Source organism: Pelodiscus sinensis, chromosome 25, assembly GCF_052426305.1.
Source record: "Pelodiscus sinensis isolate ZL-2025 chromosome 25, ASM5242630v1, whole genome shotgun sequence".
In the NCBI taxonomy this organism is placed as follows: Eukaryota; Metazoa; Chordata; order Testudines; family Trionychidae; genus Pelodiscus; species Pelodiscus sinensis.
Window position 1 is genome coordinate 16,490,150 of NC_143076.1, and position 27,946 is coordinate 16,518,095.

The following is a 27,946-nucleotide window of genomic DNA, read 5'->3' on the forward strand; positions in this document are numbered from 1 at the left end:
TATGCAAATGAGGCTCGGCGATATTCCACGCTTAGTCTCATTTGCATATTACTCGCGCAAGAAGCCACGAGTGTAGACATAGCCTAACCTCCTCCCCAATGGAATGGCCCACTGGTGGTGACAGAGCAATGCACCCATCCGGGTCTCTAACCTTCCTTCCCCAGCGCTCGGCAGCTGGGCCCGAAATGGGCGCGTGTCCATGGCACCGGTTCCAGAACACCCCGGGCGTGGGAGGTGCTCGGTCAGGTTAATGCCACCTGGGAATCCTAGGCACTGTGCCAGGGGCGGCCCTTATAGCCCAATCCTGCAAGGAGCCGGTCACGATCCGCCTCTTGTGGAGCCAATGGGAATTGGAGGCCCTTAGCCCCGTGCTGGATTGGGCCCTCCGTCAAACTGGGCTGGGCCAGCTTTCCCCAGGGGTGTTGACTGCGCCTTGGCACTGATGCTGCCTCCGGCCTGTCCTTCTGTGGACTCGGCACCGTGTCCCTCCTCTTTGCTCCAGGGCTCCCAGGAGCAGGAGATGCTCTGCTGCAGCGCCTCCAACCCGAGGAACTCGTTTCTCCAACGAGCCGCCTCCTAACAAGGCTTCCACGCCCTCTGCTTTGCTGCGAGTCAGTAGCATTGTCCCCAGCCCCGGCTGAGTGAAGGGAAACTGAGGCACCGAGCCGGGGACTGGACTTGCCCACGGTCAAACAGCAGGTCGGTAGCAAAGCAGCAAATAGAAGCCACGTGCCCCAAATTTCCAACCCCCTGCTTTAACCATCGTCTAGCACCTCCCCAACAGCAGTCCCCTCCCGACAGGAGAAAGAAAGAGAGTGGGTGTGATGGTGCAGCCGCTCTTCCCCCGCTCCCGGCGCTGCCAGGCTCCGAACGTCCCACCAGGAAAGGACACGCACGCACCAGCCAGCCGTCTGGAAACACATCAAGACACATTCCTTCCACGCCAACACTCCCAACGCGGGGCCAGATCTCCCTCTCGGGGAAAATCCAGAGCAACTTCACGGGCTTTGGCGGCCTTGTTGTGGATTTACACCGGCCACGCGAAGAGCCGAATCCAGCCCCGCCGACCTTCCGAGGAAAGCAGCGAAACACGGTTCCAGCAGCAGAGCGTTGGCTGTGCTTGCCTCACGGCTCCTCTTCCCCTCAGCACTGCCCCACTGCCCTCCACACTTGGCAGCATCACCTTTACTCTCAGGCCACGCTCGGTCCTGTTGGATCCCTCTGGGTCTAATGTCTCCCGCTATGAGGTGGCCGTGCCATACTCTGGAGCGGCCCCTCTCCCCAGCATGGAGCTCTGACTCCCCCAGTCCCTGGGGCGGCCCCTCACTGCACCTCCTTCCCATCTCCGGCTGCAGCTGCCACACACCAAACTCCCCCCTGGACCAGCGAGGGGCAGACAGGCCATTGGCAGAATGAGGGACGAGTCCCAGCATGGAAAGATTGCGAAGCAGCCCTGCCTCTCCTCCCCACACCCGGCTCGCGAGGGGTTTGTGGCACTCGGGGTCACAAGAGATTGCAAAAGAGGATCAGGCATTTGGGAGGGTTTGCAGGAGGCATCAAGCCAACTATGAGCTCGTGCTTCAGGGCTTACCCCGACCTCCAAAGGAAATTTTCCCATGGGCAGGTTATCCCAGTAGTGTAGCACTTTTTCCTCGGCAGCAGCTGGTGAGGGGATACTGAACATAACATAAGAACGGCCACACTGGGTCAGACCAATGGTCCATCTAGCCCAGTCTGCTGACAGTGGCCAATGCCAGATGCTCCAGAGGGAGGGAACACAACAGGTAATCCTCACGTGATCCCTCCCCTGTTACCCATTACCAGACAAACAGAGGCTAGGGACACCATACCTACCCATCCTGGCTAATAGCCATCAGCCTCCATGACTCACTCTAGCTCTTTTTGGAACCCTGTTAAAGTCCTAGTCTTCACCACATCCTCTGGCAAGGAGTTCCGCAGGTTGACTGTGTGCTGCCACGGGTCCCTTTGTTACTCGATGCAGAGCCATGGTCTCTCCCTTTGGATTTCCCCGCCCCCCAAGAGGCGAGAGAAATCTGTAGAACCCCAGCCTGTTCCAACTCCTCATGTAGCACCAGTCACCAGCCAACTTCCACAGGGGATCTTGCAGGGAGGAAATTAGGCCCTTTCCCTGAAAACACCTTATGACTTCTCTGAGCAAGAGAGAAAGGCACCAATTCGGAACTGCAGCTCTTCTCCTGGGCCAGATAGAGGCTTCGTTTCCAGGAGCGAGACTTTGGAAATCTCCGCCCTTTCCTCCAAAACTGCCCCCTTTTTGCATGGCCCCGGATCCACAGGGATGACTCTTTTGCATTAGGAGACTTGTTAGCGGAAGGCCAGGAAGCTGAGCGCAGCGAGAGGTGCCAGCCAGAACGGGACAGGTGCACTCAGCTGGGGGTGATTTGCTCCTTCCAGCACAAGCCAGAGGAAAAATGGACATTGTGCCCCCCCGAGACAGTGTCAGCTTTAAAAGGCGGCCAGCTTAGAAGCCCGTGTGAGCGAGTGCGTGTGCAGAAGAGCCAGCCAGACGAAACTAAAAACCTCTCGTCTCAGCTGCTAAAAATGCGACATCTATCCCTAATGGAAACTGGATAATGCTGGCTGCTAAGAGTCCAGCCACCCTCTCTCGCACGCACGCTCTGTCGGGGCCCCGTCGAGCCGAGGGGGCCAGTCCCTGGGAGCAACCACAACACCGGCGAACCTCACAGGGTATAAAGCTGGCGGGATGCTCCGCACCACCCTTCGCGGTCCTCAGAGCTTCTGGCACGTGGATGGGGCTGAGAACGCTGGGGATCACTGACTATTCTCAGCTGCACGAATGGCGCCTACGTGGGCTACTGCCGCTGAGCAGAAGACAGAGCAGCCTTCCAGATGCTCTAGGTCCGTGGTCACCAACCAGTCCATCGGGATCGACTGGGAGATCTTGGAGCCTCCGACAGGGGATCCTGACCGGTTTGGCCAAGAGGCTACCAAGTGCAGCACTTTAGCTGCACCTCTCCTGACTGCTACGCATCTCCTGCCCTTTGCCTTGGAGCTGTTCCCCTCAGGAGCGACCTGCTTGCTGGGCAGGGCAGGGGAAGGAAGAGGGGTGCTGATGTCAGAGTGCCCCGTCTCCCTCTGTATCCTATCTCCACAGAGTGGAGAAGTGGGCACCAAAGGAATTGGGATGGAAGGAGTTTGCTGGCTGCTTTTGGGAGTGGCGCAGGGCCAATGCAGGGGTGACCCTGCCTTAGTCCCACTGCACCACCACCCAGGAGCCACCTGACATTAGCAGTGCCCAGCTGGAGCCCACATCCTGAAACCCTACCCCAGTCATAAACTCCCTCCTGCACCACAAGCGCCTGCCCTATTCCTGAGCACCCCTGCATCCAAATGCCCTGCCAGAGCCTGCACCTAGAACCCCTCCAACACCCCAACTGCCTGCCCCAAGCTCAGCTCAGAGCCCCTCACACTGCAAATCCGTTCATGCAAGACCAGAGCCTGCACCCCAACCCACTGCCCCTGCCTGGTGAAAGGGAGGCAGGATGGGGGAGGGAGGGAGGATGGAGTGAGCAGGGGCGGGGCCTCAGAAAAGAGGCACAAAGGAGGCGGGGCCAGGGTATGTGGGTGGGAGGTAGATCTTGGATTGCACTTAAATTCAAAAAGGGATCTTGTGCTGAAAAAGGCTGGAGCCCGCTGCTCTAGGTGTTTGTGGGTCACTGGTCAGCCACCCCTAGAACCTGGAGGCTGGATCTCTCCCCCCACCCCTGTCCTGGACTCAGCTTGGCTGCAGTTCTGAATTGGTGCCTCTCTCTCTTGCTCGGAGAAGTCAGAAGGTGTTTTCAGGCCCAAGCAGCTGGTGAGAAAGGGCCTAATTCTCCCCTGAAAGCCCCCATGGAAGTCAGCTGGTGCTGCAAGAGGAGCTGGGACAGGCTGGGGTTCCTCAGGTTTCTCTCTCCTCTCAGGGGGTAAATCCAGAGGGAGAGGCCATGGCTCTGTGTGGAGCAGCATCGGGACCTGTGGCTCCCGTTTCCTTGCCAACGGTCTCGTTAGCCTGGTGGTCCAAAGGCAGGAAACGGGAGGATTCTCCCTCACCCCCTTTCTCCTGCCGCTCCGGTCTTCTCCCCGTCACCACCATCTTCACAACAGTTTGGGTGCACAAAACAACTGGTCAGAGTGCCCCATGTCACACCTCGAGCCTGGAGGAAACAGGTTCACTCCAAAAGAAGCCCCGTTCTCCCCCCTTCCCCCGGCAAACGCCCGCGCTGATGCAAAACCAGGAGTGACTGCAAGTCAGCACCCAAGGGAGCACCTGAAGTTTCACCCAGGGAGGGAGAGGAGGGGCATGGGGGGATACGGAGGGGGGAAGGGGACTGCAGAATGACAGTGCCATCAAGAGAAGGAACCGACACAGTAGAGAGGGAGGCAGCGCCCACGGGGACGCTGAGACTGTCCCCAGCACTGCCACTTGGTGGCGGGAGAGAACCAATTCTGTCCTGCAGAGCATTGGAGGGCAGCGGGGCTAGCGGCCTGTTCCCTATGTTCACTGCATCGGGCCTCTTGCTCTCTCATGCCCACCCCCTTCCCCTCACCCCACTGGCGTTCGCTGCAAAGAATCCACACTGGTTCAGGGAGCGACCCAGCAGCCCCTACTCAAGCAGGGAAACTGGGAGGAGGGGCGGGGAAAGGCGTCCCAGGGACAGGCGCCCCCAACTCTGCCCCCTGCACCTCTTCAGGCATCAGCCCCTGCTTGCCTTCACTCGGCAGAGACCTGCGAACACACTACAGCCCCCAGCTCGGTGGTACCAGCATCTGGCCCCGTAGCAGGCGATCCCCCCGCACTCCCCACTACGGCCGCTCTCTGGGTGCCCCCACGAGCCCGGTAGGAGACACAAAGGGGAGAGTCCTGCTGGCAGGACCCTGGCCCGTCCCCAGCAGGCGAGGTGAGGTGAGGCGAGGCGAGGCGAGGCGAGGAGGAAGGCCTGTGCTATATCGCCACATCAGAGCTGGACCTCGCGGGCAGACGGGCAGCTCAGCGATCCCATGGACCACCCATTCCCTGGCAGAGGCTCACAGCGCTTTCCAAAGGATTATCCCCACTGACAGACCGACTGGGAAACTGAGGCACAGGGCAGGGACGTGGTGAGCTGACAGAGCCAGGAAGAGAACGGCTGAGTGCCGACTCCTAGACCCTGCCGTGATCCTAGACTTTGCTCCTCACCGCCTGCTCCTGCCTGGCCTTACGGGCTCAGACTGAAGGGAGGGGGCTGGGTAGGGCCTCTGACCCGGTTTGACCCACCCCATTTGAACTCCCAGCACCAAGCCTCTTCCGACAGCGGCAGGGATAAGGAGTCAGCCAAGCCCTTGCCTCCTCCCCGGAGCTGAGCTCCTTCCTGCAGCCCAGCCACACCCTGCCTTACCGCCCGGCGCTCAGTGTAAACAACCCCCTGCCTCCTCACCCCACCGGAGCTGCTGCACCTGGCTGCCGTCTGGCGCCGCCTGTAGTCACCTGGGATTTGGGCTCAGGTAGCGGCGGTTACCTGGGCGTTTCCAGGGCGCGCCCGGCAGCAGCTGGGAGAGGGAGCTTGGGAGTTCAGCCCCAGCCTCTCCTTTCTCTCCACGGCCCCAGCGTTGAACCCTGAGGGGCCGGATCCTCTGCTGGGGAGGACCCATTGCCCGCGAGGGATTTCGGCTGCGGGCAGAGCGACTCACACCAGCCCAGGTGCCGATCCTGGCCCCGTTCAAACCATCCCGAGCCCCACGGGTGGATGAAACAGACCCAGCAACAGGCCGAGGCAATAAAATGGCAGAATCTTATGGCCTGACCCTCCCTGCTCCTCCGGGGGCCATTGAAATGGACACAAACCCACTGCCTGCAGAGGAGCTGGGCCCCCCGTGAAAAATCCATTAGGCAGCGTCTGGAGAGAATTAAAGCAACTGTGGAAAGGGGAGCAGAAAAATAGGAGCTGGGAGGAGGGGGGAGCTGAGCTTTTACTACAGCGAGATGAATTCTGCCGCCCCCCTCCCTCTGCCCAGCCCCAGTAAAACAGAGAGCGCTGTATGCACAGGAATTAAAGCAGCAACACTATCTCTCCCCTCTCCCCCTTTGCGCTCTGCCAGCTGTTGCATTCAGCCACGGCTTCCTGTCCCCGTGCCAGGAGCCAGCCCTCTTGGGGAAGCAGCTGGGAGCGGACAGAAAGACGAGGGGTCGCTCTGGGTTTCGCCCCAGAATAAGCCAGCGGAAAAGGACAATCCGGCCTCCTGGGCAGGGAGCTCCGGCCTCCGGGGCGCTTTCTTCCCCTTCTGGAAAGGCCCGGATGGGTAGCTGGTGTGATGGCACGTTGGGGTTTTCCCGTCTCCTGCACCCCTGTAATGGCATGGACAGACTCCACTAGCCAGTAGAACAGAGGGAGTTTATTGCTTCTCCAGGATACAGCACAGCACAGATGTCATCTGGTTACAGGGCAGGCCTAGGATGCCTCAGCCCCCCTTGAGATGGGGGAGCCTGGGCCCCTAAATCCCAGCCCGTTGCCTAGGCTGCTTCCTCCATGATCCCAGCCAGAAACCTAACTTCCTCACTTCCAGCCCTGCCCCCAGCCAGGGCTCCACTCCCTTTCTTCCCATTGTTCCGCTCCCTGGGAGATAACTGGTCAGACAGGTTCGAAGCCCCCTTGCATAATGACTCACCCCTGCCCTGCTGGGCCGTGCTGCAGCCAGCAGCCAGTGGAGGTCACTCAACCCACTGCCCAGCATAGCAACCAGCAAGGTACCCCCCACTACGTCACAGCTGGGCTGGTGCATGCTTCCCTGGATCCAGAGTGGGGGAGTCAGACATCTCATGGCGGGTTTCACCCGTTGCTGAATCACAGCTGGAAATTAGGGATGTAAAATCCTGTTTAATTGGTTAACCAGTCAAACATGGGTAACTGATTCGCTGATTAAAGAGGGGGAGGGCTGGGGTATCCCTGCCCACGGCAGGTGGGAAGCTGCTCCAGCTCTCACTGGTTAGGTAAGCCTCACCCGTTAAGGTGTGCCTTACTGGTTAACCATTCACATCCGTAATGGGAATGACCGGCTCGGAGGGCTGCCAGCCCAGTAGAGATCAGGGTGGCCTTAACAGCAGTGTCGGCCCCAAGCCTTTCCATCTTGCAAATCAGGATCCTTTTCAAGCCAAGCTGGGTTCAAAGTGCCACAAAACACATTCTGGGCCGATTTGTCTCGGCCTGGATTCTCCGTCTTAGGATCCACCTTTCCAGGCTTTCCTCTGCAGCTCTAAGGACTAGAAACCTGCCCTTTTTTAAACCGAAAGCCACCCGTCTCCAGCAATCCCTGACTCTACGATCTCGGGCTTTAAGGAAAAAACAAACCAGCCAGCAGGACAAGGAAGAAGCAGACCCTGAGCGCAGGCTCTGGCCAGGCTGGTCCCTCGGGTAACGGATGGAGATAGATCCAGCCACTCCCTGGTGCTCTGTGTTGTCTCTGAGTCCTGTGCAGAATGGGAGGGCAGGGAGCTGGCAGCATTCCACACCCACTGAGCATTAGCTGTGCACAGGAGGAGTAAATGACACAAGATGCTCGGAAAACATGAGCTGATGCCCAGCCCCTTGCCAGGCAACTGGTGGGTCCTCAGTGTTTGGGTTGGTCTGTTTGCAGGAAGCTGCTGAGCCCACAAACCATTGGAGGCCGCAAAACCAGGTGGGGGATCTTGCTGGGTCAATAAACCTGCTACCTCCAGTTCCTGCTGAAGGCTACGAATATCGCAAGAGCCGACTGCCTTGTGCGGTTCATAAAATCACAGAACACTAGAACTGGAAGGGACCTCGAGAGGTCATCGAGTCCAGTCCCCTGCTCTCATGGAAGGACCAAGCACTGTCTAGACCATCCCTGACAGGCGTCTGTCCAACCTGCTCTTAAATATCTCCAGTTATGGAGATTCCACAACCTCCCTAGGGCCGCACAGAGCTGGGAAGGGAGGAAGCCAGTCGCGGTAGCGGTCTCGAAAATACAGACCAGCTGGTGTGGGGCTTTCAGTGCCGTCACACTGCTTTGCTCCATGGAGGATCTGGCCCTCCCCTTCCCATCGTGCCCTGCTCTTTGTGCTGGCAGGGCACGCAGGGGTGGGAAGGGAAACCACTGGAAGCTAATCCAGCAGTTCTGCAGCTGCTGCCGCTGGTTCAGAACGTGACGGCTTTCAGGACAGATGCCAAATGGATCTTAGGTTCTAATCTCTCTGTCGGGTCACCTACCGCTTGTCAATCAAAGACTCCTCAACATCTCCCCCCCCCCCCAGGGCTCTGGCAGAGAATCCAGCAGCCAAGTGATGCCCCCCAGGGGGCCTGTTCTGAGCCCCCTTTCACCCACTGCCCTGCGTTCATGCCTCCCGCCTCCAATGGAGCCCTGCGGGGTGTGCCCCGATGAGCGCGATCCACCAGACAGCCCACAAGCTCCGGGTGCACCTACTAGCAGCCCCCCAGCTCCTTCGCTGCCGTTAAACGCTTCCCGGAAAGGCCTTTCTCGCCTGCGCTCCTCAGCTTAGCCCAGTCCCACAGGCTCTTTGCGGTGACCTTGCCGGGAGGAGATCCTGGGGCGAGTAGATAACTCTCCGCGCAGCACGGCAAACAAGGGACCAGCAGCCCCCTGCGCGTCTCCGCTTGCTCCCCTTCCACTGCTCTTGCGGAGACCCCCCCTCCCCGCCACGGAGGAGAGGCCAGAAGCCAAGGGCAGAACAGCACGTGTATCCAAAGCCGCTGTCTGCTTACACACCCATCGGGGTGGGGGGATGTTTCAGGGATGCGCCGAATCCGCGGGGCACGAGCAGCACGCAGGGCGAGGTGAAATTCATTCAGTGACAGCAGGGAGGAGGCCGAGCCCCACCACGCTGGGGCAGCCACTGGGAGATGGACCGAGCCCCCCACAGGCAGGAGCGTGGCATTAACACCAGGCTCCACCACCCTCGGGTGCTCCCGCGGAGACGGCGCCACCCCAGCTCCACCCACTCCCCGGAGGAGGACGAGGGCGACGTTCCTCTCGGTTTTGGACTTGGGCTGGGTTCTCGGAGACGCGGAGCAGCTGCGGCCTCCTTTGCAAGCGAAGTCAGGGCAAGATGCCTCAGGCACCCTCCTCCCCTCCCGCCCCCCGGAGAAAAACCAAATGAAAAGAAGGGCCCCCCTGTGGCGGCAGCTTTGGAGGATGTTCATGGACTCCATTTGCGGCGGGTCGCTGCATCCTTTCTGCACCCACTCGTTTTAGCCTGCTGCCCGTCACCAGGGCATCCGGGGGCCTTCCGCAGTAGCCATGACCCCCCACGCTCCCCTGGCTCCCTGCCCTGCACTCCTTCCCCCCCGGGAGCCAGCTCTGACCCTGCAAGTACAGGCACCAAGGGACGGTGCCCATCTCCCCAGGCCTCTTTCTCCCTGCAGAGAGCAGGGCTGCCCTGTTAGGCCTGGAGCTGGACTGACCCAGCACCGCATCTCCTCGGGGCAGGTTGGAGTAAGTCCTGGTTGGCCCTGAGGACCCCTCTGGCTCCTTCCCTTTCCCCCTCCCAGCATCGCTCCCCCTCTCCCTGTCCTCTTTAGCCCTCGCGTGTCCTTGCCCATGCGGCGTGCACGGCCTGGCCTCCGGGATGAGCCATCCCTTTCTCGGGACAGGGAACTGCCTGGGAGCTCCTTCTCAGGCCCCCCCAGCATCCAGAACCAGAGCCGGACGAAGGAGGGATTCTCCGGGGAGACGGGATAGGGAGTGTCCGCGCGGCAGCTCTTCCGTGCAGGCGAAAGACGCAGGGAGAGGGATGTGGGCGGTCAGGCTCTCCCGGTGCCAATTACATCCAGCTCTGCTAATCTCCGCTGGCACGGATTAAGTGTGCCCGGAGCTCCCAGGCTTGTTTTAATGAGGTCTCTCGCCCTCGTCCGGCTCTGATCAAAGCCAATACACGCAGTTCCCAGCCCCCTCTTCCCACTGCCCAGACGGACGTGCTCACTCTCTCCTCTCCTGCAGCCGTGGCGTGTTAGCCCCACCGGTGCAGAAGAAGAACAGCCACGTGCTGCCAGGCTATAGAGAGGGGCTGAGCCCAGCTGTGCCCTTCTGGACCGAAGAAGGAGCCGAATCTGAAGGACAAGCGCTTGCTCTTTGAGCATCTGCTAAATCCAGCTGCCTGCAAGAGAGGGTCTTAGGCCTCCTCCTCAGCCTTCCAGCAGGAGTGTGTGACCCTCTGCCGGAACGGGCAGGGGTGTGAACATACACATGTGCCCCGGCCCGTTGCAACGTGCTCGTGCACTAGCCCGGGGACCCTTGTGCATGGGCTGCTTGTGTCTGAATGCGGGCCCTGAGGGCCAGCTTCGCCTGCATATCGATACACACGTGTGTGCGTGTTTCTGCCTGCAGGAATGTCGGTGTGCGCAGGCTGGCGCGTCTATGCAAACCGTGCGCCTGAGTGTGTTGGAGCGTACACGTGTAGGCGAAGGGGGGACAAATAGGGGAGAAGTGTGAGACTGTACATCGGGGTGGGCAAATACCAGCCAACAGGCTGGATCCGGTTCCCCAAGGTTAGCCCCTGGCAGGCCGACCCCGCTGTATTTACCTGTGCCTCCGCAGGTACAGACGACTGCAGCTCCCATTGGCTGCAGATTGTTGTTCCCAGCCAATGGGAGCTACGGGAAGCAGTGTCTGGGTCCACACCACTTCCTGCAGCTCCCATTGGCTGGGAACAGCGATCCCCAGCCAATCGGAGCTGCCATTGCCCATCCCTGCAGAAGCTCAGGAAAATACAGCAGAGCCAGTCTGTCCAGGGTAACCCTGGGGAACTGGATCCATCCTGTGGGCTGGTATTTGTCCACCTGTGCTGTACACGGCTGTGTAATTGTGCACGGAGGTGCGTGCATGGCTGTGTCTGAAGGTACAACCGACAGAGAGATGTGTGCACAACCGCTCACGCATGTGCAATTGGGCCCAAATCTGCATGTGCCTGATGGTGCACAAACATGCCTTTGAGCCCTGGTGCATGTGAGCATGTGCATGGACGGAAGCCTGCACGTGCATGCACGCGGGAGCCCTGCAGGGCACACTCAGACACACAAGGACACACGTGCAGACACAGTGAGTCTATAATAAGAGTCCCTTATTATTTCCCACAACCAGCTGTAATAAATAGTTACATGCCTCACTACATGGCTTTGCCTCAACCGACAAGCGTCCTGCAAGGCAGGAGAAGCTATTACGTGAACAGATTGCAGGAATAAAATATTAAATTTCCACTTATCAATCTTTTTAATGTGCTATAACTCTAATAGCAGCTTTCAGCCTTTCCCCGGAACAAATCACCGGTTCGCTCAGAAGGGAGGCCAAGCTAGCCGGGCAATTCCCCTCCTTGTTCACATCTGGAGTTGGCTAATAGCAGGCTGCCAAGATGGTAGCAGAGGGGGACAGGAGGAGAGGGGGGGAAGGGTCTGGCTCTGCAATGGGTTTGTCTCTGTTTTACCCAAGGCTAGCTGCTCACTCAGCTGAGCTGCATTTATTGCGCACGGCTCTTGAAAGAGGCTTCGTGGTCCACTGACAATCCCTAAATTGCCTGCAAGCCCCAAACAAATGTACCTGTAATAGCCGAGCGAGGCTGGCTGAGTCCTCTCCAGTGCTGGCCTAATCAGCCCTTGGGGAGAGCTGGATAAACATATTCAGAGCCCATGAATTATTAAAAGGGTATTACTTGGTGTATCCCTGGCCTAACGAGTCAGCTGCTAAGCTGCTTGGACACAGCCTCCTCCCACGCATGCTTCCCCCCCCAGTACCCTCCCCCTCCACTGCAGCTGATCAGATCGCGGCGGATGCTGTTCTACACGCTGGCACCTCCGGGCCCAGATTCCGATCTCAGTCATGGAGGTGTGAACCCGGAGTCACTCCACTGAAAATGGGCGTGACTCCTGATTGACGCATCTCACACCCAGCCCTCGTTCCCCAGCCCTTGTTCTGATGCCCCATCCCAGCACTGTCTGAAGCCTGATTTTAACCACAGCTTCTCCCTGCCCTCAGTGCTCACGGGCCCCACAGCCCCATCCACCTGCAAGTCCCAAAAGCTCTGCCTGCTACTGCCATTTCTGCTTCCCCCGCCCTCGGTGCCCCCTTATCTCCCTCCCATGCTCAGGTCTCCATTCCCTCTGACGGCTCGCTGCATCCGCCAAGGCAGAAAGGGCCCTTAGGCACCCACCTCCCACTGGAAGTCAATGCGAACAAGCCCCTAAATCCCATGCAAGCCTTTTGCCGTCTCTCCCAGAGGGTTTGTGGTCCTCCCTTCCTCTTTCCCTCCCATGCGAGACCTTTCCACTAGGAGAGTGACACTCACAACCCCGAATGTCTCCATCCACCAACCCCAGCCAACAAGACAGAGGCAATTCCTCAAATGTAAAAAAACTCCCGTCCTCCCCCAGCCCTGGTCTGCTCTGAAAGAGGGACTGTGCCGGAGAGTCAAGGGCACCCACTCGAGACTTCGCTATTGCTAGTGGTTTTATGAAGAGGCTGCCCCATCATGATGCTGATGGGTGGTGAGAAACTCTTTGCAGGGTCGGCAGGCATGCATGTGTTGCTGGACGTGGTTATGTGTAACCCACACACCTAGGCTGTGTCTAGACTGGCAAGTTTTTCCGCAAAAGCAGCTGTTTTGTGGAAAAACTTGCCAGCTGTCTACACTGGCCGCTTGAATTTCTGCAAGAACATGGACGGTCTCATGTAAGAAATCAGTGCTTCTTGCGCAAATACTATGCTGCTCCCGTTCGGGCAAAAGTCCTTTTAAGCAAAAGGGCCAGTGTAGACAGCGCGGTATTGTTTTGTGCAAAAAAGCCCCGATCGCAAAAATGGTGATCGGGGCTTTCTTGCACAAAACCGCGTCTAGATTGGCACCGACGCTTTTCCGCAAAAAGTGCTTTTGCGGAGAAGCGTCCGTGCCAATCTAGACGCTCTTTTCCACAAACGCTTTTAATGGAAAACTTTTCCGTTAAAAGCATTTGCGGAAAATCATGCCAGTGTAGACGTAGCCCTAGTGTGGTTCACTGTCCCATGCAGTAGCATCAAGACCACAGCAACAGATAAGATCAAGAGACCTCTACAGCATGGGCTGCGAGGCAGCTGGCTTTTAGTGCAAAAGTTGGCGGCTCCTGTATTAAGCTCCAGAGGTTCCAGGTTCAAATCCACCTAGTGGCAGTTACATATGCACTTATGCACAGCCAACGTGCGAGCAGAAATAGTGTCTTGCTAACAGGAAGCCTTACAGCAGCAGACATCCTGGGGCCTATTTTGACTGTAATACAGTAAAGGCTGGGAGAGGGAGGTCTGAGACTGGAGCGTAATACTCCGCGAAGACACCCGGTCTCCCCCAGGCCTCTCTTGTGTGTAGGATCGACTCTCCTGACCTGGGGGACTGAGAATGGGACAGGGAGCGTTTCACCTCAGGTCAAGCCCACATCGCTGCTCGCTGCCATCGGACGGCTCTTCAGGCCTGTGTGAAATGTGAGTTTGTGCACGCACACGTGTGTTTGTGCACGCACAAGTGCACACCCAGTTTCCTGTGCCCGCGTTGCCAAAGGAGCACAATGGCTGGTATTGATCTGCCCCCTTGTGCAAACAGGCCACTGGCTGACTGGATCTCAGAGCTGCTCGTCTCTCCGGACCCTCCCCACGATCCCTGCTCAGTGCTGTGTCAGGGCTGCTCACCCCTCCCCGCCCTCCGCCCCCACTGCTCAGACTGCATCTGGTCTGTAGGCAGAGCTTCTCAGTCTCTCAGGCTGCCACCCCAAAGTGCCCTAGGAAGGGAAATGGAAACCAGGCCCGGCTCGATCGACAAGGACGCAAGGGAGACGGTTTGTATTGCAGGTTCACCCCAGCAGCAGCAAACGAACGACACTTAGCATCTCAGTTGTGGTTCATCCACCGCCCTCCCCACGCTTTGCAAGCCCCCAGGCGCGAGGGGAGGGAAACTGAGGCGGGGGAACCCCGAACCAACATTATTGCTGATTTCAGTTTGAGGCACCCTGTGCCCAATTCTCACCGGACCTGCAAGCTGCAATGACCATCCATGGGAACCCAGGGTGCTCTGCACCTCTCGGAATCAGGCCTGGGATGTCTCACATCGGACTCCACTCCGGTGAATGAGGGATGTGAAAAGAGTGGCTGGCTTTGGGCCTGGCAGGAGGGGGACCAGAACCCCTGTCCTCAGGGCTCCCAGACGCCAGCCAGTGCCGACCCACAGCCCCTCGCAAGTGCAGGAGGTCCCATTCTTGCTTTCCATATTGTCCTCACCTTCCCGTGCCCATATACCTCAGAACAAACAGCATGGCAGCACTTGGGTGGCAGGTCAGAACGGTTCCTCGCCCTACCTGACAGCAGCTGCCTTGGCCTGAGAGCTTGTCTCATGCCCGCCCATCCGCCAGGGAACCCTGGGTGCCTGAGAGACTGGACAAAATCCCCGATGCCCCCTGCCATGGGACAACCAGAGAAGTTGCACCTCAGTCCTCGGCTTCATTCTGCCTGGCCAGTTAGCAGCTGCCCATCAGGTGGGTTTTACACTGCCTGGAAATTCCCCAGGGGAGATGGGCACCAGGCAAGCTGGCACCAGCACGGAGACCATACAGCAGCACATGGAGGCAGCACCAGTGCCCCGTTAAGCCCAGGGCTTAGAGCGCTGGGCATCTGGGGTCATAGTCTAGCACGGCCGAGCTCTGCCCATTGAGATGTTCAGACCACGCGTCTCTTCCTAGTAGCTCAGCAAGGCGCCAGGTGTCACATGACTTCCTCACCGATTGTTGGATACAACACGGGGCCATTTGTCTTTTTAGAACCACCCTGGACGGAGCTGACCTGAGATGGCCCACACGTCACCAGCACTACCCGACCATCAGCTGCACCGGGCCCCAGGCTTTCCGGGCCGCATGGTCAGCCAGCCACTCCTGGATATCTCCACTCAGACGCAAGAGCAAGCAAAGGCTGCCCCTACCATGAGCCGGAAGCTCTGTGCAGTACAAGGATACTTCCTTTCTTTGCCGTTCACCTGTCCCTGCCGGAGGTTACTTCTCTCTGACGTTCAGCCCACCACTTCTGATGTCGTGTCTCCTCCCTCGTTAACCTACCATCGTATGATGTCATTTCCTGCCTTTGAAATGATCGTGACACCTGCCGATGTCACTTCCTCTCGATGCTAACCCAGTGCCGCCACACTCTACTACCTCACCTGATTTCTCAAGACATCCTGTCCTCTCTCCGGTGCTCATATGGCACAATATGACATCACCCTCCTTAACTCCCGGCCCTCTGAGGTCACTTCCTCCTGGTGCCTAGAGAAAGCCCAGCTCCGTCCAGCCCGCCTCCTCCACCTCGTGCGCGATGGCCGGGTGAGGGGCAGTACAGAGCAGCACAGGCACAGGAGGAGCACAACTGGAAAAATCACTCAGTCGCGTCAAACTGACAAGCCCGGGAAAGACATCCGGCCACTGCCTTGTTGAGAGCCGCTCCCCTTTCCCACCCTCAGCAAGCTGCTCTTTGACACTCCTGGCCCCACATCACAGCTGCACCGCTCGCTTTGAACCAGAAGCCGAAAGGAAAACAAAGGGAGGTGAGACTCCAAAGCGCCTCGGTGAATAAAAGGAAGCGAGACCAAGAAAACATGAAATGAAAACCAAGCCCAAGTCACTCGGAAAAACAACCCCCATGAGCCCAGGGCAAGGCAGAGATCCTGTTCGCTTTGCCGGTTATCCCGAGAGAGCACGAGAGAAACCAGCTTTGGAAGGAGAATTGACAGAGGAGACTGGGGCTGGTTGTTCACCAGCAGCATAAGCCCCCCTCTGCCCCTTCCCGCATCTGCCCCCTCCCAGATTAGGCTGGATTTCCTACCTGTGACATTGACTTCCACGAGCCCCGAGCGGGTGCCGATGGTGTTGGTGGCCTCACAGATATACGTCCCCGCCAGGCTGTAGGAGACGGGCCCTTTGAAGAAGAGGGTGTTGTTCTGGACTTCGACGCTCTCGGGCAGCGAGCCGTTCAGCCTGCAGGGGGAGAGCACTGGGGGTTGGTTCCTGGAGATGGCTCTCTTGGGGTCCCGTGGTCGCGGCAAAGGGCAACGCCCCACTATACTGATTCACACCTATCCCGCTCTGGTGATGCCAACCGAGCTGCTGGTGGGAGCAGGAAGGGGGTTGGCTCCTAAGGGTGCACTGGTCCTTGTTTCACCAATTCCTCTCCAGCACCGCTGGGTGCATCTCCCTTCATCGGCAAATGCAGCAAACTGGTGTGAGTCCCGCTCCTCTGTGACTAACACCCGTCCTCTGTCCCGCTCTCTCTGGGGATTCCCACCTCACCTCAGGCTCCATCCCAAGCTGGAGCGCTCCCATTGATTTCAATGGGCTTTGGATCAGATTGGCATCAGCCAGAAGTGCCTCCACCGAGGTCAGTGGAGTTACCCCTGGGTAAAACCATCGAGGGATCAGAATCGGGCCCTTTGGTTGAACTTCCTCCCCGGCCCTGCCCCATGTATGTCATTCCTGGATCTGACCCCTGGCTGCTGAGCGGTCACAGACAAACCTCTTGGCTCTGCACATTTTTAAGGGGAATGTGGGAAAAAACAGAATCAGGGTGGGAAAAACCAGCAGATGACAGCAGAGCCTTAGACACGGATCAATTTCCAGTGTGTTCTGGGAAATGGGTGTAGATTTAGCAGTGCCCGGTTATTTTATTTCATCTCACATAGGCCTTCAACTCTCTCGCCTCTCCCATGCTCACCCCTCAGCGCAGCCAGCAAACACACGGGCCTTGTCTACTCGTAATGTGCCCACGGCAACAGTTTATGCTGGAAGCGTGGCCACGGCACGAATGCCGGGAAAGAGCTCTCCCAGCGCTCTGTGCAAACCCCCTCCCCGCGGGAGTAGCCAGCCGCACCAGGAGCCTGTTTACACTGGTGTTTTACGGCACGGTCACTTGCTGCGCTTGGGGGGCGGGGGGCTACTTTTTCACACCGCTAAGCCAAAAAGCTACAACCCTGTAAGGGGTCATGTAGACGTAGCCAAAGATACCGTCTCGCTACTGCAGGATTCCCATTTCATGCCAGTGTAACTCCACCAGGCAGAGCGTCAGCTGCTGACAAGCAGCGCAGACACATGGCTTCCGTGGCGCTCTGCCGACATACGCCAGCTAAGGATTTCCCCTGCTGATGTAACGCTGGAACAGGAGCACTGAGCCAGGCCCGAGCGTTCGGAAAGCCATGAAACAAACAACCCCCCTGCCCCCCAAATCCATACGCCAAGGGAAGAACTACGCGTCCCAGCCATTCTTAATTACTGCTCCGAAGTAAAGCAATTGCTTTTATTAAGCAATTACAAGTTACTGAGTAATTTCCCCCCACCCTACAAAAATGCATTAACTGTAAGTAATTCTTAGCAAAGAAGGGGAATTAAGTGGTGCCTCGGTTGCATTAGTTAATCATAGCATAAAACAAATGTATCTCTAGACCGGTCATCTTGGATTAAAATAACAGTAGATAGACAGCAAGGGACGACCCATGAATACCATTAATAAAGAAAATGCATGAGTCATAAAGGGTGAAATTCGTCCCTTCGCAGAGGGCCAGTGAAAGGACTGTGTGCCGCGTGAGTCCGAGGGCTTAGGCGGGGAAAGCACAGGACTGCTGCTGGTACAGTGCCAACGGGTGAGCCAGGGACCAGCAGTCACTGGAATCTGTGGGCACACTGCACCTCGCAGGAGCAGGCCTGCTGTTAGCATTTCGGCAGGGATGTGCCCCCAACGCCCACTGCACTAGAATCCCAGCCTTAAAAGGCCCAACACGGCTTCCAGCAGGCAGCCTGGGGATCCCGACGCTGGAAAACTTCCCCCAGAAGCTGGCGTTTTCCGTTCCTCCCAGCACCGGCCTAATCCTGCTTCCCCAGGCACTAGCCTGCATACAGCACTTACATAGCCCTGCCACACCTCCACCTTTCATACATGGAGCGTCAGGGGCTGGCCTTTAAGAGAGGGCCAGACCCAGTGCACCTGTGCCTGATTTCCTGCTGCCCAGCTGGGCCTCAGAGAGAGGGGAGCAGAAGCCAGATAGCAAGTCCCTGGTGCAGTAGATCCCTCTTCTTAAAGGGGAAGCATCTTATTGAATGATCTAGTGCAGAAAGCTCCCGGGCCGTCGGAGTGGGGCTTTTCCCACAGTTATTGTGGCACAATCCCCATGACAAGGGGTGGACAGACAGAGGCGGCAGTAGGAAGACTCTGCATAAAGGACTAGGTATTGTCTTGGGGGGCCACCTCCCCCCCCCCAATGCAAGCCAGCCCGCAAACAACCCCCTGCCTCAGTTTCCTCCTGCAAGGGGCTTCTTTAGTCACTCCTTCCCTCCTTTCGTCCATTCACAGACCTTCTCAAATGCAAGGGCGCTCAATGAGCAGCATCCAAAATAAAGCTCTCAAATCCATCCATTCACCCCCTTCTCGGCTCACTCCAAGGCATTGCCAGCCTGGACCTTGCTCCCCACATCCCGGCTTGCCACTCACTGCCACCACTATGCTCCTGTTGGGTCTGCTGGGAATCTGCCTCTTGCCGCTCTTTATAGGGGAGGCAGCCAATCCCAGATCAGGTGTCCTTGTTTAGCAGGGTGGGTTGGGTTGGTTTTTTTTGCCCATTCCCAGTTTTTCAAGCCTAGCATTCTCAAGAGTCTGCTACAGCACCTGAGAGATTGTGCCCTGGCTCTTAAAGTCAGATCCCCAGTGCTGGCTTTTCAGGCAAGATGTTACTAGTTCTGTGCCTCAGTTTCCCCACATCTGTTAAAACCAGGGTGGGCAAAATTCAACCTGGCCTAATTCCAACCTGGCCCCGTGGCCCACTCTGGGGCTCAGACCTAACAAGTCTGGGTTTATAACACAGGGGCAAAGATTATATAAGGATCCATTTCTGCCAGCAGCCCTGGGAGGCTGGCAAATCAGGTGCCAGCTCATGCCAACACCCTGTGTCTCAATGGAACACTGACAAATTCACGGCGGCAGCTGTGTTGGTCCCTGTGTGTTGTTATTGTTACAAGAGGGCTTAGTGTTATCAACACGTACTCAGGTAGTATCAGAGCGGTTGCAGTGTGAGCCTCAGCGACTGTATAAATCGCCAGACAGGAGAGAGACATTAACCAGTGGGAAGTGCTGAACGCCAACAGAAGGCAAGACATCCTGCCTGACCGTGTGTGATGCTAAAGGGGCCAGGAGATTGTTTGTTCTGCCTTCCCATCCCCATGAAAGTGGATTCTCCCATCCATGCTCAGTTTGCTCAGCACACAAGGCAGGAGGGAATAAAAAAATCCCTAGCAGCAACGTACTGGCTCTCTGTGCTGCTTAGACTCTGGGGAAGGGGAAAGGGCGTAGGCATAAGCAAAAGATCCCCAGCTGCATAGCCTGGGTTATCCCTACCAGGCATGAAGCGCTTGCTTATTATAAAAGCTTCTATTTACCTTTTCAAACTGCGGATCGTAACTCATTTGCATGTGTATGTTCACCTGCGTTAACCTTGTATGTAACTCCCCTTTCCTGCTGGATAGTTAATTAAAGGAGTCACTACAAGCGTTGTCTTTAGTATGGGATCTAAGGTGCACTTGACTTCGGGGTTAGTGACTGTTCCTTCAGGATTGGGACTACCCTGTATATTGCTCTGATTCACGGTGGCAGGTAGCTCCCTTGGGTGGCGAGGTAGATCGGAGTACCCCAAGAGCCTGTCTGTGACTCTGTTCAGGCTGTTAGTGCTGGAGGAGTTCACACTCGGCCATTAGTTGGTGAAATCTGAGAATGCACAGCCAGTTTGGGGGTTTGTGCCCTGTGTCTAGTCGTCTGTCCTGAGGTGGGTTCTCATGCTCTCAAGTCACTCCATGCAGCATTACGGGGCGGGGGGGCTTTTCTGTCCCTACTGCTGAGAGAGGGGGTGTGAATTACAAGGGGACCACTGGAGAACGTAATTCAGATTTGCTAAGTGCCCCAGAAATGGCCAGAGCCAGCGCGTCCCCGAGGCCAGCTGTATGAGAGCAGCTCCCTGACGACTGTCCGTGTCCTGCGTGGGAGGGGCTAGGATGATGGTCCCACGGGGTTTCTGAAGGCAGTACTCGCCCTATGGGGGACGGCCCTGCTAAGAAAGGCCAGGCGTTGCTTCTTGAATGGGGAAGGGCTGAGGTTAAGCACCAGCAAGGGCCCCGCTGAGGTACCGGGCTCCCCGCAGGGTCAGGCCTTGCGGATTCCCGTACGGAGCACGTGCGTGAGGGAACCAGCAGTCGGTCCCTCAGAAAGCGGCACGCGCGGGTTAACGAAAGGCTTGGGTAGCGAGTTCTCCGCCTGTCCGGGGGGGCTCTGCTGGGGGAGCAGGGGAATCGGTTCTACGTTAATCAGCCCCACAGGGCGACCCAGAGGAGTGAATTTCTCTCTGGCACTGCTGCTCCGCTCGCGCTGTGGTCCTGTCCCCATCCCGCCCGCCGCGCCCACGCAGCTCCCTGTGCCTGTGAGCGCCACACCCAGCCTTTGGCCTGTGTCTCCCTGGGGGACAGGCTCATGGGCAGGCCTGAGCCGCCAGCCTGCAGAGTGGGAACTGGGGGAGGGGGAAGAGAGAGAGAAAGCAAAGATCTGCGCTTGCCCCTCGCCCATCCCCTCCCACCTTTCTCCCCTCTGTTCTCCTCTCTCTCACCTCCCTCTTTCTTTCCCGGCCCTTCCCTTCCTCCCTCCCCCTGCAGCGTTCCCTCTCTCGGTCTTCACTACCCAACACATCCTCTGGAAAGGCAGTGGGGCGGGCAGAATCCAAGGCGTATTGCGGCAGTAGCCTGTTCTGTCTCTGCCTGGCTCCTTCCGCAGCCAATGAGCTTCTGCCCCCAAAGGCCTAGTCACGAGCCAGGATCCCCTTGGGACCCGGGGCCCTAGACACACACACACACACACACACACACACACGAGCTAGAGGAGAACATTCCCCTTTGCAGCGTTTTCAAAATGTGAGTGAGTGCCTGGCCAGCGAGGGCCAGTCCGGGCCTGGCGTAAGCAGGTGCAATTCTCCCCGGTGCTGCCTCCCACTGGGAGTTAAGATCCCTGATGCTGGCGACAGCCAGTCCGCGACATGGCCCCAGTGTGCCCCTGAAGAGGGACACACAGCAGGTGCGGTGTATGGAACCCTGCATTCCCTGCAAGCTGTAACTGCTCCTCTCCCCTGGCCTGGGCTGGCAGATCTCACTCGGCTGGGAAAAAATGGTTCCTTCCTCGTATGGTGGCTGTCTGCCTCTCTCCAGTGTCACAGCAGCAGCGGGAGGCCCCACTGCGCAAGGTGCTGGGCACACATAGTAAGGGACAGGGAAGAGCTTCTAATTTAAATAGACCAGCAGAGTATTATTGTCTCCATCTGACACAGGGGAAACTGAGGCACAGGGCGATGTCGTGACACGCCCAAAATCACAGACAAAGCCTGTGTTCTTGTCCAGCCCTTGTCCCACAGGGCCACCCCTAGCGGCTGGCCTTACTGCCCAAAAAATGTGAGCCACTGAGAGCTAATGCTGCTCTGGAAGGGGGACTGGAACCGCCTCTGTGTCCTGTAACACACGTGAAACCCGCCTCTCTGCCCGGCCCGGGGTGGAGGCAGCCAAGAGCCGGCATGGCATTTACAGGGGAAGAACTGGCAGCGGTGACAGAAGAATCCTCTTCAGGCTTGTAAGCCAAGCAGCCTGACGCGGGAAGTGACAGGAGAGAGAGTAACTCTGGCTCCCTGCAAAGCCATTTTGAGAACCACTTTCCTGGCAACATGCACCAGCCGAGGAGGAAAGAATCCGTTTGATCGCGTTTTAAGCTCCAGGAATGTAAAACAGAATCACCACTCTGGCTTCCGGCAATGTTCATCTAAGCCCCCACTTCTCCTTCCCTTTCGGGTCGTCAGCCAAAAGCTGACAACCTGGAGGAGGCTGAATAGCTTCCATTGAATAACGGAACGTGGGGAGTGGTGCACCAAAGGTAGGTAGCATTGTCTAGTGGTTACAGCAGGCTTCCAGGGCCAGCTCTTCGAGCGGCGAATAAAGTCAACAGAACATGCACTTCTTAATCCCTGTAGGCAACCCCCGCGCACCTCGATTATTTTCCCGGCTCAGCTACTGACTCAGTGAGCTCAGGCAAGAAATTGTTCTGGTTCGTGCCTCAGTTTCTCCACCTGTAACAGAGGGAGAATAACCCTTCTCTGCCTGACGAGAGGGTTGGGAGGGCACTGGGTGTCTCTTCAGCTCCGTGGAGATGCGAAGGTCTGTACCAGGGCCATTGTCGTACATTCGCACCCAGGGGTTATGGAGCAACAGCTGGGTTACCCTGGGAGGTCCAGAATGGCTCTAGAATCCTCCATGAGTCAGGGGAAGCAATGGAGTTATGTGCGTCTCACCACCGGTTCGACATCTAAGGGCATCTCTTCTCCTAGACTCCAGAGTCTGGCCATGGTCTGTCTCCAAGGCAGGCCGCACCGGAAAGGGGCTGGCAGGAGTCTTCTTCTCGCCCCTGCAGCTGGCACTTGCTGGGGGTGCACACTCACCTGCCAGGTGCAGCTCCATGCACAGCTTGCTGGGTGGGGGTCAGTCCCCCCGTCACCATGAGCGCAGCAGGAGCAGGGCAGCAGCCTTTTCTGCGCGTCTCCTGTGCAAGCGGTTATTAAAGGGGTTTTTTTTTTTTGCTTCACAACTCTCGGGGTCCTTTTTTTTTCTCAACAAACTTTCCTGGCGTGGTTTCTGTTGTTGTTGTGGTGTGTTTTTTTCTGAAACCATCTGGCAACCATGCCTGCTGCCGCAGCTCAGCAGCTGTAGAAGCCCAGCTCTCCCTGCCCTCCGGTCCTTGTCAGCTTGGCCTGCAAAGCTGCCCAGTTAAGGCAAACCGGGGCCGCGCGATGAGGGAGGGAGCTGCTAGCTCCTTTCCTGCTGCCCAATCCCCTCCATCGGCGATGGCCAGGCCCGAGGGACTCTTTCCTTGGCAAGTGCTGGGCACCGGAGGAGGCCACGGGCAGGGGAATCACCAGAGAGAGCGGGGAGGGGATGTGCTCCCGGGGGAGGAGGACCATGAGGAAGGTCCCTGACCTTTCCCACTTCCCCCCCCCCCCCCAGCCCCCACAGGCCTGGGAGCCGACCTAACTACCTCGGCTCCAGCCAGGCAGATGTGCTGGGGCACAGACTAAAACCCAGACCCATCCCTGTCATCCCAGCTGACAGGCCACGTCAGTCCATCCACCCTGCTGCCTCCAATCACCTGGAACGCCCCCGTGCCTTCCCCGCAGTGCAATCTGCAGCCACTCCCCTCCGGCTGACCGGTGGGCCCGGCTGGCAGAGGAAGCAGGTTTGCTGGGTCTGAGAGCCCAGGCTCCATAGGGGAGGTGGGTGGGGCACTGAAGAGGTCAGGTTTCCAGATGGCAATGACCCCAGAGCCCCTGAACTGGCAGTGAGACACCTCCCCGCCTTCGACAGCTGCTCTCTGTCCCAACGTGCTCCAGAGTTGTTATGGGGTAGTCCCGAGAGCGGCAGGATTTAGGGACCAGCTCTTGAGCTGGTGCAGGGATTACACCATCCAAGGACCTTCCTCATGTAGGTGCAGACCTCAGTTCCCTATAGAAAGCTCATTTCAATCCCTGCAGAGTCAAGGTTTCTATACCCTGCCCGTTCGGACCCCCAAGCAGTGGCAGTGTCTCTCTGCCGCCCTGAGCTCCCCATGGGAAGATGCTTTTTGTCTCTTGTGACCCTGAGGGCCCATTTCTCCTCTAAAGAGCACAGGAGTTACCCCAGTTCGACTCCACGGATGGCACTGGGGTATTTCCAGCTTCGCAGCCGGGTCCGGGAGAGCAGAGCCAGGCCCTGTATCCCTATCCGCAGCTCAGCGACCAGTCAGTCCACGGACCAGCTTCTAGCTCTGCAAGGAGGGCTCCCTGGCTGTGGTGTGGAGTGGGGTGTGCTGCTGCAGGGCTGGATGCCTTGGGGGTACTTACAGCCTCCACTGGTAGGTGGTAGCGGGCGGGTTGGCGTCAGATTTGCACGTCAGTTTCACGTCCTTCCGGTTCAAAAACCAGTTGCCATCAAAGCCCTCGATGGTGACTTCTGGCTCGTCTGTGAGGGGAGAGAGGGACGGTGAGGAAAGGGGGGCAGAAAAAAACGAGAGATGGAGAACGGAAGGGAGAAGGGAGGCAGAGATGGGGAGGGTGGGACCGGAGAACAGAGGGATGGAGGAGGGTGGGAGATGGGGACAGAGCCCATTGGAGAGGAGTAGAGAAGAGAAGGGAGAGGTGGAAAGGGAGAGAAGGCATGGGCGGGTGACGGCATGTGGTTACTCCAAGAGATACTCTATTCTCCTCTACCCTAGGGAGGGCACGCCACTTGTCTCCACCCCTGCAACAAGGCCCTGAGCCTCCCCTCCCTGCACCAGCCCTGAGGATGATCAGTCAGGACACCAGGCCCCGGCAGCCGGCCCGGCCCCGCCGCGCTCTCACTTACACAGCACGTTGAGGGTCATGCTGTCGGTGAAACGGTCCAGCTGGTAATTGACCACGCACATGAGCTGCTGCTGGTGGGCCTCCCGGCTCGGCACCAGGCGGTACCGGCTGATCACCGTGACGGTGCCGTTGCCGTTGCGGATCTCCTGGAACTCTGCCTCCCCTTTGAGCTTGGTGTCCCAGGTGACGGTGCTGGGTGGCTTCCCATTGGAGGACGTGCAGGTGGCGACCAGGATCTTTTCCGTCATGCCGGAGCGGGCTATGAGCGGCCGGGTGGTGCCCTCCATCCGGTTGGTGGGCTTGGCTACAAAGAGAAAGCAGAGCAGGGAGAGGAAGAGGGCACAGGCATGGTTATAAAATCACCACCAATCCCCACGGCTCCCAGCCCCTAGACACCCAGGGCTGGGCTCTCCTTGGCCGGAGCCACATTTCCTGCAGTCTCGGCAAAGCTACGGTGAAACGCACCCACCGGGGAGCCAGCCCTCCGGGCTGCAGGGCATGAGGAAGGGTGGTGATCCATTGGATCAGTGGTTCCCAATCTTTTTGATACTGAGGACCAGTAAACTCATTCACAAGTTTTTGGAGGACTGGTAACATTGATTTGCATATTTGCATATTCATTAAGCAGATGACGAATATGCAGATACATCGTGCGCTGGCCCTTCCTGTCCGGCAGATTGTTCCACCCCCCCCGGCCCCAGCCGGTGCCAGCTTTATCAGCCGGTGCCAGCTCCCCCGGCTGCGTCCGGCGCCGGGTGTTCTGTGTCAGTGTGCACAGTGCCTGGCCTTCTCCCTGGGTCCTAGCGCCCACCGGATCTAGCCCCGCCGCCCGGGAGCATGCCCGGCAGAGACGCCACGGCAGCGGGCTCTCTCCCAAGAGTCCTGGGGGGGAATCCTGGGCCAAGCTCTCTCCACCCACAAACCCAGGCGAAGAGAGCTCCAGGGAGAACCCTGCGGATGCCTTGTATCGCTCTAGCGTCTCGTCTGAGCCATTTGGCAGCGTCGTTCAGCCTCCCCATGCCCCCGGCAATGTCAGATCATGGAGAAAAAGCCTTGTGGTGCAATTGAAACCAAAGGGATTCCCCCAGCCCAGAGCCTCAGGGAATTCTAGGTCCCGGGTCCAGAGGATGCTCGGTGGGTGATGCAGACAGCCCCAGGTGACGGCCGTGTCTTACCCAGCACGGTGAGGTTCAGCTGGCTCTCCCGGTTGCCGGTAGGGAAGGTGGCGAATTCGCAGATGTACACGCCCTCGTCCTCCAGCTCCAGCCGGGACAGCTGGATGGTGCCATCCTTAATGGAGGGGTTTCGGAAGGCCACGCGCTCTTTGTAAGGGGAGAGGATGGAGACCCCCATGGCGGGGTTGAAGATGGCCACGTTCTGCTTGGAGCCATTGGTGGCCTTCTGCCACGTGACCTGCGTGATCTTCACTTCGGAGCGCGGGTTGGTGAAGCTGCAGTGAAGGACCACGTCCGTCCCGATGAACCCCGAGACCGTGTCATTGACCAGGACGGTCTGAGCCCGCAGCCCTGCAACAACAGAGCAGGGAGGAGGTGGGTGAGACTGAGAAGGGAAGAGGGAGGATCTGTGGGACCCTGGAGTCCTTCCTCCCCTGATCTCTGGAACCCGCACACTGCAACTGACTCTGGTGAGTAGCAGGCCAGGGTCCATCCCTAGCACACGCCACGGAGCCCACGCTCTGGGCCCGATCCAGCCCAATGTCAGGCCCCGGTGCTCACTGCAGCCACGCCCGCCTGCACCAGGGCCGGCTGGGGCCCAGGACAGCATCTTCTGCAGCAGCCTGCAGGTGGAGGAGCCAGCTCCACGCTACTGCAGAACAAACGGCCACCCCCATCCGTAACAGCCGCTCGATAAGGGCTGATCTCCCGCAGCCATGCTGACCAGGGAGTCTGCTGCTCCCTTCACCCCTCAGCCACACAGGTCTAGCGCCCAAAGGTCCCTGTGGTGCCCATGACCATCCCAACAGCCTGGGGATGGACAAACAGCGGCTGCTTTTACACCTGGGACACACACTACTACAGTAATTCCTGCAACTGTACAGCGCTGCTCTGCACACGTCCACACACGCAGCAGGAAACAAGCGTGTGCCGAGTAACGGCCCATTCCGACTCCCATTAGACGCTTCCATTGAGCTACTCAGGCCCAGGCTGTGATTTTCAGAGCAAATCTGAAGAATAGGGTTATGAGAATACGCAGGCATGCGGGCTGATCCTGCCAGATACGCTATTTCTCACTTCCTGCCTTTTCCTTTCCTGCTGTGCATTGTTAGGCTGTGTCTAAACTACATGGCGCCGTCGATGGAGCCATGTCGATTAGGCTGATCGGCAAAGGGAAATGAAGCTGCGATTTAAATAATCGTGGCTTCATTTAAATTTACATGGCTGCTGCGCTGAGCCGACAAACAGCTGATCAGCTGTTTGTCGGCTCAGGACGCTAGTCTGGACGCTCCCCGCCGACCTGAAAGCCCTTTATCGACCTCCCCGTTATGCCTCGTACGATGAGGTTTACCAGAGATGTCGACAAAAGGCTTTCATTTCAACTGGGGAGCGTCCAGACTAGCGCGCTGAGCTGACAAACAGCTGATCAGCTGTTTGTCGGCTCAGCGCGGCAGCCATTTAAATTTAAATGAAGCCGCGATTATTTAAATCGCGGCTTCATTTCCCTTTGCCGAACAAACAAATCTACATGGCTCCGTCGACGGAGCCACGTAGTTTAGACGTACCCTTACTGTCAGCTGGTAAATGGCTGCCTTGGTCCACCCCAGAGGTGGCTGCATTTTAGAGGCAAATCATGCCATTCCTGCACACAGGCTCTGTAACGTAGACATGAAAGGGTATTGGTAATGGTTATTCTTCTGTCCCAGGAGATTTCTCCCTCTCCAGAGAGGGAAAGAAAGTCTCTCACAAGATCAACATTGAAATTTGTCTTGGGCTGCTGTTGCGCTTTCTTCTCATCTGTGTGTTTAGAGATAAGGCTGTGATAATTATGCAGCTGGTATTTATATTAGAAAAGTATTGGAAGAGCAAGGCGCTGAGAACTGGAAAAGCCGGTTCTGCTCACTCCTTTCTGGAGGAGGCTGAAGCGCAGAGCGTGAAAGAGGGCAGGCGAGCTGGGGTGGGAAGAGGGAAAGGGGCGTAAGGAGAAGGACAAGCAAGAGCGCAGGAGAGGAATGGAAGGGCAGGAGGCAGAGAGAGGGATGGCAGGAGAAATGGAGACAGAGCATCTTCATGGTCAGTGCACACGGTCATTTAAAGCCATCGGGGCTAAGTGTAATGGCATCAATACTGCTGCTATCAGAGTCAAGGCCAGAAGCAGCCAGGCCTCTGTGCTCCTCCTCCTCTAATGGCCCAGCGAGGCCCCAGTGAGCGCTCCTCACAGGCCCCCCCACACGTACACACACGACACATTCAAAGTGTCCCCTCGCACAAGTGCATGCACGTCCTTGCACATGTTCAC

General features: G+C 57.8%; 1 protein-coding gene across 4 annotated transcripts in view; it reads right to left on the minus strand.

Moving 5' to 3' along the window:
- NECTIN1 (nectin cell adhesion molecule 1) overlaps nucleotides 1–27,946 on the minus strand; it is a 180,209-nt gene that overhangs the window by 77,630 nt on the left and 74,633 nt on the right. For all 4 annotated transcript variants that reach the window (XM_075909740.2, XM_089773394.1, XM_075909739.2 and 1 more), the window contains exons 2-5: nucleotides 25,648–25,998; nucleotides 24,474–24,776; nucleotides 23,972–24,089; nucleotides 15,865–16,016 (exon numbers count right to left, since the gene is read on the minus strand). In XM_075909740.2, the coding sequence (XP_075765855.2) occupies nucleotides 15,865–16,016; nucleotides 23,972–24,089; nucleotides 24,474–24,776; nucleotides 25,648–25,998 (924 nt within the window). The remainder of the gene's footprint in view (nucleotides 1–15,864; nucleotides 16,017–23,971; nucleotides 24,090–24,473; nucleotides 24,777–25,647; nucleotides 25,999–27,946) is intronic.